This window comes from Moschus berezovskii, chromosome 5, assembly GCF_049115385.1.
Source record: "Moschus berezovskii isolate FMDL1 chromosome 5, NW_MosBer_1.0, whole genome shotgun sequence".
Taxonomy (NCBI): Eukaryota; Metazoa; Chordata; class Mammalia; order Artiodactyla; family Moschidae; genus Moschus; species Moschus berezovskii.
Genome location: NC_142464.1, coordinates 95,687,737 through 95,702,739, shown reverse-complemented (window position 1 = coordinate 95,702,739; position 15,003 = coordinate 95,687,737). Strand labels below are relative to the sequence as shown.

Here is a 15,003-nt window from a genome sequence, read left to right as displayed (position 1 = left end):
AAGTGTCAAGGCAGAAAATATATGGGAGCTCTGTACTTTTCAGTCAGTTTTGCTGAGAACCTAAAACATTTCTGAAAAATAAAAATAAAGACTTAAAAATAATCTGTAGTTTAATACCAGTGTACCAGAGTCAATTGCTTGGGCATGATAATATACTATGGTTAAGTAAAATGTTACCAGGGGGGCACACAGAAGCTCTGATCATTTTATAACTTCTGTGAGTCTAAAATTATTTCCAAAACACCTTTCTTTTTTTTTAAGAAAAGAAGTAAGACTGTCAAATAAGGCAGGGTACTGTCTACCAGGATTTGTAAATACTTTAAGTAAATTATTTAGCATTTTTCTGGAGGTAATGAAATATACACCTCTATGTAAAAAACATTTTGGGACTCCTTGTCCTTTAAAATATAACAGACTTAACTTCTGGGGGCTTGGTAAACACTGCTCTAAATTCCAGGCATGGAAGATGAGAAAACTCTGAATGAGGGGATAAGTCTTGTACAACTGATTACCTTCTTAGAAGAGTAAACTATAAAAAGTAGTACATACACTTTGAAGAAAGATGATTTGATATGGGAGACAGGATCCAACAGATAATGCAGACAGCTAGGCTGAATACTCTTGTGCCCATCCAGTGGTACAGCTTTTGAATCATGACAAATAGTAATTTTTTAAGCTTCTTTTCAATTTTACAGATTTAAAAAGTCACTAAGCTAACCATTTTTAAAGGTTATGAAACATCTTTGAAACATGTCTCCATTTAAAATCAATGTTAATTTATATAAACCACTGTCAACCTTTTTATATTCATAATTTTCTTCAAAAGTAGAATAAATTTTAATTCTAAAAAAGATTCAATCATTTCAATGATTTCAGTGAGTGTAGCTCATTAGAATTCAAGAGATTTATATTTATTTATTAAGCAAATATTTAATTTAATAAATTCATTTATATCAAACAAAAACAAATTCATACAATATCATGAGACAAATATTTATGGCAACTATAGGTCTGACACAAGTCTCTCATTCAAAGATCAGTGCATCTAAACTATTTAACTCACTAAATTATTATCTTTGAATATCAAGAAACTAAACACAAGATATTTTAAAAAGGAAAAGGATAGTTTCAAATAACTTTCCTCTCATTTAAAAAACCAGTTTTTCTAAAATGTCAAGTAGAAAGGTTAAATACAAATAAAACACACTGCACATCTTAAACAAAGCTGAAAAAAAATCTATACATACAGATCTAAACCTATATATATAGACCTAAAATAAGTCCATGCAGATTTTTAAAAATTACAACTATTCTGTACCCTGCCCTCTTTATTAATATGTGTAATTTCTAATCAACAAAACATGATAATGCTTTCAAGATATATAACATAAAGCAAGATCATTTTTATCAGTAATTTCTCTAAAAGGAGAGGAAAAAAATACTTAGGACATACTCCAACAGAGCAGCAAAACTATGAAGTGAAGAGTGATGTTGTTCTCAAAGTAAAAAAGTGTGACTTTTATTTACTTTTAAATAAAACTTTAAAATAGCAGGTTGCCTATTAATCCAGACAGCAGGGAAAGTAGAACAGCGGCAGGAAATAAGAGCTGGGACCAACCAAACAGTCTTAACTGCTAAGAAGATAATCTACCTTGTTTTCAGTTTCCTTTTATGCTTCTCACCAAGTATAAAGGTAAAGAAAAACTACTCATTTCCAGTACAGCATGAGTGAAAACTATAATGGAAAAATGTATCCCTCACTGTGTTCCACTAATGTTTTACCTATAAAAATGGTAATAAATTTAAGGAAAACTGTAATTTCACCTGAAATGATTTAAAGACAATCAGAATTTAAGCCAACTCTTTAACTGGAATAGTAATACTCCATTCTAAAAGAATGGTCTGTGACGGGAAAAAGCAGGCAGTTATTTGAAGTTCCAAATAAATTCAATCTTTATACTCAGGTAATCGTCTTCAGTTATCTTTTAAGTGTAGCAACATTTCCTCTTTAATACTCTAAAATCCCATGCAAAAGATAAAGCCTCACTCATACCCCACATGTAGAAACAAAGGCAGAAAAAAGACTAAATGACTTGTAAGTTATGTCATTACAAACTGGGAACAAAGTCTAACCTGCTACTCTACAAATGTGTTATAGACACCTTAATAAATATCAGTGAAGTGATTAAATATTAAACCCGATCTTAACTTCCACATCAATTAAGGTGGAAGGGAAAGCACCTAATCAAAAGTATTTGCAATGAAACCTCATAATCCTTTTTTGACAGATTTCTTAAACTCCACTTTTTAATTTTTACAGGACACATTACCATTTACTATGTAACATTAAATTTTCCAGCTAAGAAACTGGTCACTGAGATGAGAAGCACCAGGAAAAAAAAAATCAAGCAGCAGAGGAGGATAATAGAGGAAAGACAAAAGGAGGCTGGATTCTTTATGATGTAGCTTAACTACTGTAACGATTCTGGAACCACCTATCACCAGACTCCTTCTTGTAAGGGATACTGAAATGTCCTTGTTTCTTTAAGCCCCCAAAAGAGAGAGAGAGAAAAAAAAAAAGCTAGTTAAAAACTTTTGTATAGGGTTCATTAAAAAAAATTTTTGGGGGGGTGAATAAAGGTACTTAAAAACTTAGGTTTAGAAGAGAGACATGAAAATGGACCCATGCAGATATACAAAGCTGAAGAAGGTGGAATCATTTGGCTGCGTGGAGTCTTCAGCAAGATCACAAACTGCTCAAAAAGTCTTTTACCTGAGGGAAGGAAAAAAATATTAATATAATTCCTTGGGTAATTTCAGATATCTAATATTCATTTTCAGTTAGAAGTTTCTAACAGTTGAAGACCTCAACTGTATAAGTAAACTCTATCACAAAGCTACAGCATTTACTTTCAAAAGAAATATTAACAAATACCTGAGTAATAAAAGATGAATGATCCAAAAAGTCATGACAGAAGTTATTACATTTACATCTGAGATTGATACAGTTCTGTAACAGTCATGACACTAATCTTATAATGCCACAGACACATGCAGCTTTAGCACTGACGACGTGACTAACTGCAATGGTTTAAACAATTCTAAAGATCTTGACTGTGTATGTAATCTATGTAATAGATTTGCAATTTTTCTGAAGCACAAAAGTGAATCATACATACAGACTATAAATATTAAAATGTGATGAAAGGTCATGTAAGTAGTGAATGAACCTAACCAAGTAGCCAATGTCAGAATACAAGATATCGCTCTCCATATATTTTAGACTACACAGTAATTGTACTGAATAGACAAAAGATCACTGCCTTTGCAAAAATACATGAAAAAGACAGCCAAATTCTAACACTACTAATTAAAAAATAAATAATACTATGAAATGATGATCATTAATCAAAACTATGAAGTGCTAGCTAAAATGAAAAAGTAACTTTACAGATTCATATAGCTAAAATAATGGTTGGCTTTTAGTACTTCAATGGTTGACTTAATTTTATTTATTTTAACACTATCACAAGTGAATTCTATGCTATATTTTTAACATCATTAAATTAGTGAAAGTTGTATCTGACTCTTTGCCACCCCATGGACTATACAGTCCTTGGGATTCTCCAGGCCAGAATACTGGAGTGGGTAGGCATTCCCTTCTTCAGGGGATTTTCCCAACCCAGGGATCGAACCCAGGTCTCCTGCATTGCAGACAGATTCTTTACCAACTAAGCCACAAGGGAAGTCCTTAAATTAAATTAGTGAAGAGGTCACTTAAATTTTCCAGATATGCTTTTCTTTGAAAGTCAAAGTATTAGTCACTCAGTTGTGCCTGACTCTTTGGAACCGCATAGACTGTAGCTCTCCAGGCTCCTCTGTCCATGGAATTCTCCAGACAAGAATACTGGAGTGGGTCTCCATTCCCTTCTCCAGGGGATCTTCTTGACCCAGGGATTGAACCCAGGTCTTCTGCATCGCAGGCAGATTCTTTACCACTGAGTCACCAGGGAACACCATGGGAAAAACAACTATATGCTACAGTAATCTATACTGCTGCGGTTCTTCAAAATTCTTGATATACTTTATAAATGTTAAACACCTATTATACTAAACAGCAGACATTTTATGATAGGAAAAAGAAAAATAAAACTTCTCTCAAAACCAAACAACAAAAAAAGGGAGGCTTTTTCTTTAGATCTTAGATCATTAAGTTAACTAACATGGATAGCTTCCCTGGTGGCTCACAGTAAAGCGTCTGCCTACAATGTGGGAAACCTGGATTCAATCCCTGGGTCGGGAAGATCCCCTGGAGAAGGCAATGGCAACCCACTCCAGTAATCTTGCCTGGAAAATCCCATGGACTGAGGAGCCTGGTAGGCTACAGTCCATGGGGCTGTAGTAAAGAGTCGGACACGACTGAGCAGCGACTTCACTATAGGGATATTTATTATACAAACCCCATTACTAGTCTCTCTCAAGTATTCATCGATAGGTTTTCTTCCAGTCCCTTTATCAATATGATCTTACTTAACAGAATACAGTCAACTCTAAATATATGGAAGATTAACTCTGATTAAGATAATGACTCAATGATTAGGCAATGCGAAGTCACAGACAAGGCACCAAATAAAACTCAAAACTATAAATCTTTAATAACAAGACTCCAGCTAATATAAAAATGGATGAGATCCATATCCTGTAACTTCAGAGGGGAGTAAGCAAGAACTTTTGTTAATGTTACTCCTAAAATACAGATGAAGAAACGAAAGGATAAAGAAAGTCTTATTTTATTTAAGGCTACAAATCTAGAAGTTAAAGTTAAGATGAAAATCTAAATAGGCTAAATCCCTCTAAAGCTCCTAACTGTCTCTTAATATAACTCTATGTCATCTTTCAATGCTACTGCTGCTGCTGCTGCTAAGTCACTTCAGTCGTGTCCCACTCTGTGTGACCCCATAGACGGAAGCCCACCAGGCTCCCCCGTCCCTGGGATTCTCCAGGCAAGAACACTGGAGTGGGTTGCCATTTCCTTCTCCAATGTGTGAAAGTGAAAAGTGAAAGTGAAGTCGCTCAGTCGTGTCCGACCCTTAGCGACCCCACGGACTGCAGCCTACCAGGCTCCTCCATCCATGGGATTTTCTAGGCAAGACTACTGGAGTGGCTTGCCATTGCCTTCTCTGCATCTTTCAATAGAAGATCATTTTCTCAGAAGTTAGAACACTTCTTTAGACAAGACAAAACAACATTATTTATATTTGTATTCAACATAAATCTACCTTTTCAATTAGACTGTCATGTTTGTCTTTAAAGTCTTCATTAACATCCAGTGTTAAGATAGGCACTTCTTGTAGATAATCAAAGTTGGTTCTGTTCAAAAAGAGAGAGATGAATAAAATATTTAGAAAAAGCAATAAATAAAAGAGAAACACTAAAAACATATTCTTATGCCTTCATTTGAAAATCAAAATGTTATCCATTATTTACATTAAAATTATCCTGCAAGTACTTCATCTGGCAATGCCTTTTTTTCTCACCTAAATTTACTATGCACATCTAATGTATAAAGCTAGGCATTGTGAAATGTCAGTTCATTTCAATCGCTCAGTTGTGTCCGACTCTTTGTGACTCCATGAACTGCAGCACGCCAGGCCTCTCTGTCCATCACCAACTCCCGGAGTTTCCCCAAACTCATGTCCATTGAGTCGGGGATGCCATCCAACCATCTCACCCTCTGTTGTCCCCTTCTCCTCCTGCCCTCAATCTTTCCCAGCATCAGGGGCTTTTCCAATGAGTCAGCTCTTTGCATCAGGTGGCCAAAGTATTGGAGTTTCAGCTTCAACATCAGTCCTTCCAATGAACACCCAGGACTCATCTCCTTTAGGATGGACTGGTTGGATTTCCTTGCAGTCCAAGGGACTCTCAAGAGTCTTCTCCAACACCACAGTTCAAAAGCATCAATTCTTCTGCGCTCAGCTTTCTTTATAGTCGAACTCTCACACCCATACATGACTACTGGAAAAACCATAGCCTTGACTAGATGGACCTTTGTTGGCAAAGTAATGTCTCTGCTTTTTAATACGCTGTCTAGCTTAGTCATAAGTTTCCTGCCAAGGAGTAAGCGTCTTTTAATTTTATGGCTGCAATCACCATCTGCACTGATTTTGGAGCACAAAAAAATAAAGTCAGCCACTGTTTCCCCATCTACTTGCCATGAAGTGATGGGACCGGATGCCATGATCTTAGTTTGTGAAATGTAATTCTCCTCAAAAACCAAAATCACACCAGAAAGTAGGGATGTTTAAAGATGAGAAAACTAAAGATCAGGGAGTCCATTCTGGGGTTCAGAGATTGACTAACGTTGCACACCAATAAGTGAGATGGATTTGAACCAAGGTTTGACTAATGACCAAGTACTGTGATCTAAGAAACAAATCTGAAATATCTTAAATTCTGTCTGAAAGAGAGTATAGGCATAACTCAGAGATACTGCAGGTGTGGTTCCAGATAACTACAATTAAATGAATATCACAACAAAGCAAATACCACTACAAAGCAAGTCACACACATTTTTTTGGTTTCCCCATGGTGATAAAAGTTACATTTATACTATCTTACAGTACAGCAAATGTGCAATATCATTATGTCTAAAAAAAATGTACATAAAAATACTTTCTTGTTAAAAAGTGCTATCATCTGATGTTTTAGTGAGTCACAATCTTTTTGCTGTTTGAGGGTTTAAAATATTTCAAGAATTTACAAAATGTGACACAGAGACACAACATTAGCAAATGCTATTGGAAAAATGGTGCCAAGACTTGCTTGACACAGGGTTGCCAGAAACCTTCCATTTATAAGAAATGCGACGTCTGCGAAGCACAATAAAGCGAAGTGCTATATGACAAGGTATGAGTGTGTGAGTGTGTGTGTTATTTGCTCAGCTGTGTCCAACTCTTTGCAACCCTAGGGGCTCTATCCCACCAGGCTGCTCTGTCCATGTAAATCACCAGGCAAGAATACTGGAGTCGGTAGCCATTCCCTTCTCCAGGGGATCTTCCCAACCAAGAGACTGAACCCTGGTCACCTGCATTGCAGGCAGATTCTTTACGGTTTGAGCCACCTCAGAAGCCCGCAACAAGGTATGTTTGTACCTAAATAATGCATACAGATATATCTCTTATTTTATTCCTTAACATGAACTCCATATAACTATGCTGTAAATACGACTGGAGATTAGCTATAAAAACTTCAAGAAATTGGGATCTTGTTGCAATAAAGAGTCAAATTTCACACTTAATTCTAAGAGATACTACAATACTAATATAAATGACTGAAAATAAAAAATTGTACATGTTTTGGATTAAAATTTGATAAATAAATTTAAAATCAATAGTAAATAAGGAAATCTTACTTTAGTGTTCTATGCAGGAGCCAGCTTTCATGCTTGTAGTGAAGTTTCTCCAAGTACTCAAGGGGAATGCCTTGTTCTTCATTTCTTCCCCGTAAATATATTCTATTCAAGCATTTCTAAAAGCAAAAACAGTAAGAAAGGGGTAGGAAAAGTGGTGGAGGCAAGAAACAAATAATTTTCTTGTCAGTTGCCATTAAATTTTTCTTCTGTAGTGTCTCTTTATTTATGCTAGCCAAAATCTGTTTTTCCTAGAAAATGGAATAGTTCATCTTTCCCTCCTTGGGTTTTTCACCCATTTGGTGGTTCTAAACCAAGAATTACTCTCAAAAATAAATCAAAATATGTCTATAAACTTTTGGCATCCATACTTGAAATATAAAGTATAAAATAAGTTTGGTTAAAAAACAAAAAATTGCACCTGTGATAAACCATGATGGAAAAAAATATGAAAAAGAGTATATACCAGTATAACTGAGTCACTTTGCTGTATGGCAAAAATTAAACACAACACTATAAATCAACTATACTTCAATAAAATTAAAAAATATTTTTTAACTTCAGCATACAAAATGTGCTTCAAATTCAATTATAAATCCTCTCTTTTCAAATAAGTAAATGGTCCTCTAATCAAAAGATATCATAAACAATACTGATGAAATAAAGTTTTGTGTTAGACTTTAAGATGTGGACTATGAATGTTTCTGGCAAAATGAAACTATTAGTATTCTTTACGTTTTTTCTTCTATATTTGTATTTATTATTTTCATAAATTAAAAACAAAAATTCTTTTCAAAAATAAAAGTGAATTTCAAAATTGGTATGGTTAAATTCTGGCTGCTGCTACTGCTGCTAAGTCACTTCAGTTGTGTCCGACTCTGTGTGACCCCATAGACGGAAGCCCACCAGGCTCCCTCATCCCTGGGATTCTCCAGGCAAGAACACTGGAGTGGGTTGAAATTCTGGCTACTTGATACTAAAAGAGGAATAAAATCATCCCTTGGTATCAGAAACCTAGTTTCTTTGAAAATTCATCTTCAATAGCAACACAGTATTCTTTCAGAAGAGAAGTCATGACATTGACATTCACCAGAGCCTACTTTGTGACTTAGGAAAGAAAGAGGAAGAAAAAACAGAAAAAACCGGGCATGCAAGCACCAAAACCAGAAATTTCTTAACAAACGTAAGCTTTTATTTAGGGTGGTTTTATGAAAGGCATCTATCTACTGGGTCTTTCTGAATTCATTACATAATTTCATAAGTAAGTAAAAATAGCTCTTAACAATCTATCACAAAAGGCACATTTTCGAGTGAGCTCCCTTAACTCAAAATGACAAGGGTCCTCTAAGTCTCCTCTCAACTATAGTTACTTCTATCCACCCATGCCAAGCCACAATCATAAAGGATTCTTGACGTGGATCTCCATCAACTCTGCCACTTATTCAGTAAATATTTACTAAGCTCCTACTATGTACCTAGACCCAGTTCTAGGTCCTGGAAATTCGACTGTAATTAAAATACCCAAAGTCCCAACTCATGAAACCTACATTCCAGGAGTTGCTTGAGCAAATTTCTTAACATAGCTGTGATAGATAAGAGGCCTTGAAAAAGTCAGGAAGAATAATGAAAACTAGAACTGAGGAAAAAATGTGGAACTTCCAAATGTGGCCTTGTAGTTTTCTTAGGAAAACAGAATGTTTCCATCTATACACTTATGAATTCCTAATTTGGAGGTGGGGCAATTCTAAACTGAATTGACTTCACTACACACCTGAGGATTTCTATTAATAAGTCTTCAATAGATCCAACAAATTTTTATTGTCTCACCTCTGGAGTGGCTCGAAGATAAATGATTCCATCCAGTTCAAGGCTTTGGCCAAACTGGTTATTCATCCAGTCATGCCAGTCTTGATAAATGGTCCACTCTGTTTCATTCATGCAGTCAGATTCATACAAATTAGATGCAAAAATATACCTGAAAGAGACTCTGTATCAACACAAATTCTTTCCAAAAAGCACAAAGAGAAAATTGATCTACTAAATGGACATGAAACATTCTTCTAAATCCCACAGCAGATAATGACTTGGTTAGCAAGAAAAAAAAAAAACAAAAAAAACAGAATATTCTGAACTACAGAAAGTATGTTCTTGCCAGTGGTTCCCAAAAGTGTGGTGTGAGAACCCCTGGTAGTCCCCAAGACCCTTCCAGGGGTTCTGTGAGAGGCCAGATTACTTTATATACTGTACTTCAACCAAAAGCTTAAAATACCTTAAAAACAGAAGCACAAATGAGAATCCATCTGACTTTAAGTTAGACACTAAAGAGATTTGCATGCTGCTCTTCTCAATTTTTTTTTGAAATATATAATTTCATAAGTATCTTTTTCATGTTCATATGTAATGGATTTACTATTTCTAATTTAAAATAAATTAATAAATGTTTCTATATATCTCAATCTTAATTTCTAATAACATAAATCAATAGTATACTAAACTTTTTGGGCTCCTTAATAATTATTAAGAATGGGAAGGGGTCCTAAAGTTTGAGAACCTCAGTTCTGAGCTAACTCTAGTAAAAAAATACTTACATAATAAGCAGGGTAATTCTAAGCCCCCTTCAGAGATATTTGACCTCCTAGTTCCAGCTGCAAGTCTAGAATAGGGATCCAGATTTAACCAGAGCTGATAAGAATTTTAAGAGGATTGGAAGAAAAAAAACTGCAAATTTCAAAGAGATGAGATTGCCACCACACCCCACCAGTTTCCATGGCAGCTAGAAATTATTCTGTTGTTGTTGCTGTTTAGTCACCAAGTCATTTCCAACTTTGCAATGCCACGGACCACAGCCTGACAAACTCTGTCCGTGGGATTTCCCAGGCAAGAATACTGGAGTGGGTTGCCATTCCCTTCTCCAGGGGATTGTCCCAACCCAAGGATCGAACTCACGTCTCCTGCACTGGCCAGGTAGATTGTTTACCGCTAAGTCACCAGGGAAGCCCAGAAATTATTCTAGAACTTCCCTAATGCCATTAGTATCAAACTGCTGAAGGTATTAAATGGTCATTTTTCATCTCAAATCTCTGTTACTCTGAGTCTGTTGTTCCTTTGATCCCCAGGAAACAGGGGGAAAAGTCCAGGTCTAAGCCAAGATTCCAATCTGAAAAGTAAGGTCATTTTTATATACCTGTCACTATACACAGATCGTTCAAAAAATAATACTGGTTTCTCTGCATCTTTGAGTTTTCCATTGAGAGCAGCAAGCTGAGCTCGTATTCGACTGAGGCAGGCATATGACTGGAAGGTAAAAGACCATCGTTCAGGTTTCTCATACATCATCTGAAGAACATTCCCGCCACTTTTCTGAGATGTTGTCAGTTCCTATTTTGAATTTGAAAAAAGAGACAAAAAGCAAAGTAATGATCAGTAGGGCTATTTTACTATTTTTAAGTTTAAAAAATAATTAGATAAATTAAAAAAAAACACGACCCAATCAAAATATGGGTAGAAGACCTGCATATACATTCTTACAAAGAAGATATACAGATGGGCAATAGTCACATGAAAATATGCTCAAAGTGGCTAATTTGGAAAAATGCAAATCAAAAACAATGACATTAACACCTGCCTCTGGAAACAGTGAAATCACTTATTGTTCTTACAAAACATCACAAAAGTTTACTAGTAACATGTTTCACAGATTTGTTCAGATTTCTATCCTAGCACCTCCTCTGGACAGAATACTATGTGTTTAAGTAATTAAACAGGCAAGGTCATCTTAGGTCCCTTCCAGTATTCCTTTCACACTGAAAAACTCCTGTGATACCTAGGCAGTATCTATTTGCTAATCTCTCTTAAACCACAGCATCCTCTTGACTACTCTATATGGCCAATTTCTTGTTATTAGATTTTTATATAGTCTGAATTAAAGTAGTTTATGCTAGGGAACATCTGATTTAATCCAGTAATCTTTTTTTTTAAAGAGGCTTGGTACCCTAGTTCAGTTCAGTTCAGTCACTCAGTTGTGTCCGACTCTTTGTGACCCCAAAAACCGCAGCACACCAGGCCTCCCTGTCCATCACCAACTCCCAGAGTCCATCCAAACCCATGTCCATTGAGTCAGTGATGCCATTCAATCATCTCATCCTCTGTCGTCCCCTTCTCCTCCTGCCTTCAATCTTTCCCAGCATCAGGGTCTTTTCCAATGAGTCAACTCTTTGCATCAGGTGGCCAAAGTATTGGAGTTTCAGCTTCAGCATCAGTCCTTCCAATGAACACCCAGGACTGATCTCCTTTAGAATGGACTGGGTGGATCTCCTTGCAGTCCAAAGGGACTCTTAAGGGTCTTCTCCAACACCACAGTTCAAAAGCATCAATTATTTGGTGCTTAGCTTTCTTTATAGTCCAACTCTCACATCCACACATGACTACTGGAAAAACCATAGCCTTGCCTAGACGGACCTTTGCTGACAAAGTGATCTCTCTGCTTTTTAATATGCTATCTAGGTTGGTCATAACTTTCTTTCCAAGGAGTAAGCATCTTTTAATTTCATGGCTGCAATCACCATCTGCAGTGATTTTGGAGCCCAGAAAAATAAAGTCAGCCACTGTTTCCACTGTTTCCCCATCTATTTGCCATTAAGTGATGGGACAGGATGCCAGGATCTTAGTTTTCTGAATGTTGAGCTTTAAGCCAGTTTTTTCACTCTCCTCTTTCACTTTCATCAAGAGGCCCTTAAGTTCTTCTTCACTTTCTGCTATAAGGGTGGTGTCATCTGCATATCTGAGGTTATTGATATTTCTCCCGGCAATCTTGATTCCAGTTTGTGCTTCCTCCAGCCCAGCGGTTCTCATGATGTACTCTGCATAGAAGTTAAATAAGCAGGGTGACAATATACACCCTAAATGGTACCCTAAATGAATCTCTGATTTGCAAAAGAAATATAGAAAGCAAATTTGAGCATCTGTCCACTGCCATTTCATTACTACAGGTCAAGGTCAGCAAACGCTAACATTTCAGGCTTATAAAAGAAGCCACTGAAATTTCTTCCTCAGAGTGACAGTATTTTCTTTTTTTCTAAATTAAAATAGATTGCATGGTAACAATATATTAGAAAACTTTTGATATTAGTTGTCAGACTAAGAAAGAAAAAACAAAACTGAGGACCCAGGGTTCATCAGCCTTTTCTGTATCAAGCTATATAAATGTTCTCCCCAAAGCTGTAAATCTTAAACTTGTTTACTAACTTTCAAGGAATAAAATATGACCGCTTAATTCCTATTCTCAATCCTGCTGCTACTGCTGCTACTGCTGCTGCTGCTGCTGCTGCTAAGTCACTTCAGTCGTGTCCGACTCTGTGTGACCCCATAGACGGAAGCCCACAAGGCTCTCCCGTCCCTGAGATTCTCCAGGCAAGAACACTGGAGTGGGTTGCCATTTCCTTCTCCAATGTGTGAAAGTGAAAAGTGAAAGTGAAGTCGCTCAGTCGCATCTGACCCTTAGCGACCCCATGGATTTCAGCCCACCAGGCTCCTCCATCCATGGGATTTTCTAGGCAAGAGTACTGGAGTGGCTTGCCATTTATTCTCAATCCTAGTTCAAATAAATGCCTCTGAACACTTTTTGAAAGATCATGCTCAAAGTAGGTGTTTTTCCTCTGAGGGAGGAAAAAAAAAAAAAAATTCAGAAGTGTAAATACTACAACAGATCTTAAAATTTCAGTTAAGAACTAAAAACCACACAGACACGTGGCGCTGTGAGGCAGAATTTACATTTCATACCACAAACCACAAAATTAAGTGAAACTTCTCAAAACTGGAAGGAAAAGAAAAGCATAAAATGGCAAGAGGCCAACAGTCAACAATAGGTCTGTTTAAAAATACTGAGCAAAAAAATAAAAAATAAAAATACTGAGCAGATGATGAACTGAAATAAAGGTGTAACAGTTGCCTTCTCAAGCTGCTTAAAGAATAAATGTACTTTTATTAGAGGTTCCAGGACTTTTGTTAATTTAGTTATAAACGGATTGTCTACTAATTCACCATCCTCCAGGGAGAAAATGTTTCATACAACTGAATGCTTCCAGCTAAATGAAGCTTACCAACTCAACCAAAACTTTTGTTTAGTTGGTTATATAAAGAGGACACTAGTGTATATTTTATTTTCCTACCCTGGTAAGCATGGCATTTTGAAAATTACTCTCAGTAACAGAGACAACTTTATGGACACTGATGATGGATTCATGAGAGAAGTTAGTTAAACACAAGTTGCCATTAACACACATAAAAATATCTGGAACAATAAATAAATAAGTATTAGGCACAAAAACACCAATATGAAAAGATACATGTACCCTATGCTCGTTGCAGCATTATTTACAATGGCCAAAATATGGAAACAACCTAAGTGTCTGTCAATGGATGAATGGATAAAGATATAGTATATGCATACAATGGACAACTTGGCCATGAAAGAAAACAAAATCTTGCGATTTGTAACATTAACATAAGCATAATAAAGGTATTATGCTAAGTGAAACCAGTCAGACAAAAATAAATACCATATGATTTCATTTACAGGAGGAATCAAACAAAACAAAACAAAAACCCAGACTCACAGATACAGAGGACAGATAGGTGAAAGGGAGGTAGGGGGCAGGGGTTGAAACGGGAAAAAGGATCAAGAGGTGCACACTTTCAGTTATAAAATAAGTAAGTCATGGGGATGAAAGGAAGGCAGAAAGGAAAATAAAGGCAATGACAGGGTATTAACTTTGTATGGTAACAGATGGTAACTAGACTTACCGTGACCATCTCACAATGCATACAAGTGTTGAATCACTATATACTGAACATATGAAACTAACACAATATTATGTGAATTACATCTTAAAAATATACTTAAGTATTAAATATACAAATGTTAAATTATTAATTTTCAAATAATAAAAAATACAGGTTAAACAAGTTTTTCACTTCATTAAAGGAATTAGATGTATTTGATACTAAAAAATAGGGGCAGAATAGTAGTGGTATTCATGTATTATGAAATTCTCTGCAGTACAAATGTTAATTCAAAACACAAAATTTAAGTCTTGATTTAGTCTGCTCTATTCCTGGTTGCATTACCTTGGCTTTCATGGCATATTTTTAGAAGGAATATGCTTAGAAATGTGAACACAAAGGGCATATCTAAGTTTTCCTAAAAGTTTACTTTTTTATTGTGTAAATTAGAAAATAGAGACTATCTGTTGAAGAATAAGTTCATTATTCAAAATATCCCTTCATAAGAAAATACACTTCAATTTTAATGATAATTACAATAAAACCTATCATTTATTATCTATTTTATACCAGAGACTATATAAAAAGATTATACACATTATCTCAACTCTATGAGTCATTACTGTCACTATTTTATAGGTTTAAGAAATGGGATTCAAAAAGGTTAAATAACTCATTAATATCAATAAATCTAGTAAGCAGCAAAACTAGGATTCAAGCCTAAGACTGATTCTAAAGCCATATTTTTCCAAAACTTTGCTCTGTTATTACATATTGAAGTTACATCTATAAACAAAGTGTTCAGTGCTCAGTTG

The 15,003-nt window shown here is 35.7% G+C and overlaps 1 protein-coding gene across 1 annotated transcript in view; it reads right to left on the bottom strand.

Annotated features, from left to right (window-relative positions):
• Positions 1 to 917: 917 nt before the first annotated feature.
• The window catches only part of DCK (deoxycytidine kinase), a 28,621-nt gene continuing 14,535 nt past the window's right edge, over positions 918 to 15,003 (bottom strand). Inside the window, exons 3-7 of the mRNA XM_055434983.2 lie at positions 10,593 to 10,786; positions 9,236 to 9,383; positions 7,412 to 7,527; positions 5,280 to 5,370; positions 918 to 2,773 (exon numbers count right to left, since the gene is read on the bottom strand). Coding sequence (XP_055290958.1) covers positions 2,747 to 2,773; positions 5,280 to 5,370; positions 7,412 to 7,527; positions 9,236 to 9,383; positions 10,593 to 10,786 — 576 coding nt within the window. The 3' untranslated portion in view covers positions 918 to 2,746. The remainder of the gene's footprint in view (positions 2,774 to 5,279; positions 5,371 to 7,411; positions 7,528 to 9,235; positions 9,384 to 10,592; positions 10,787 to 15,003) is intronic.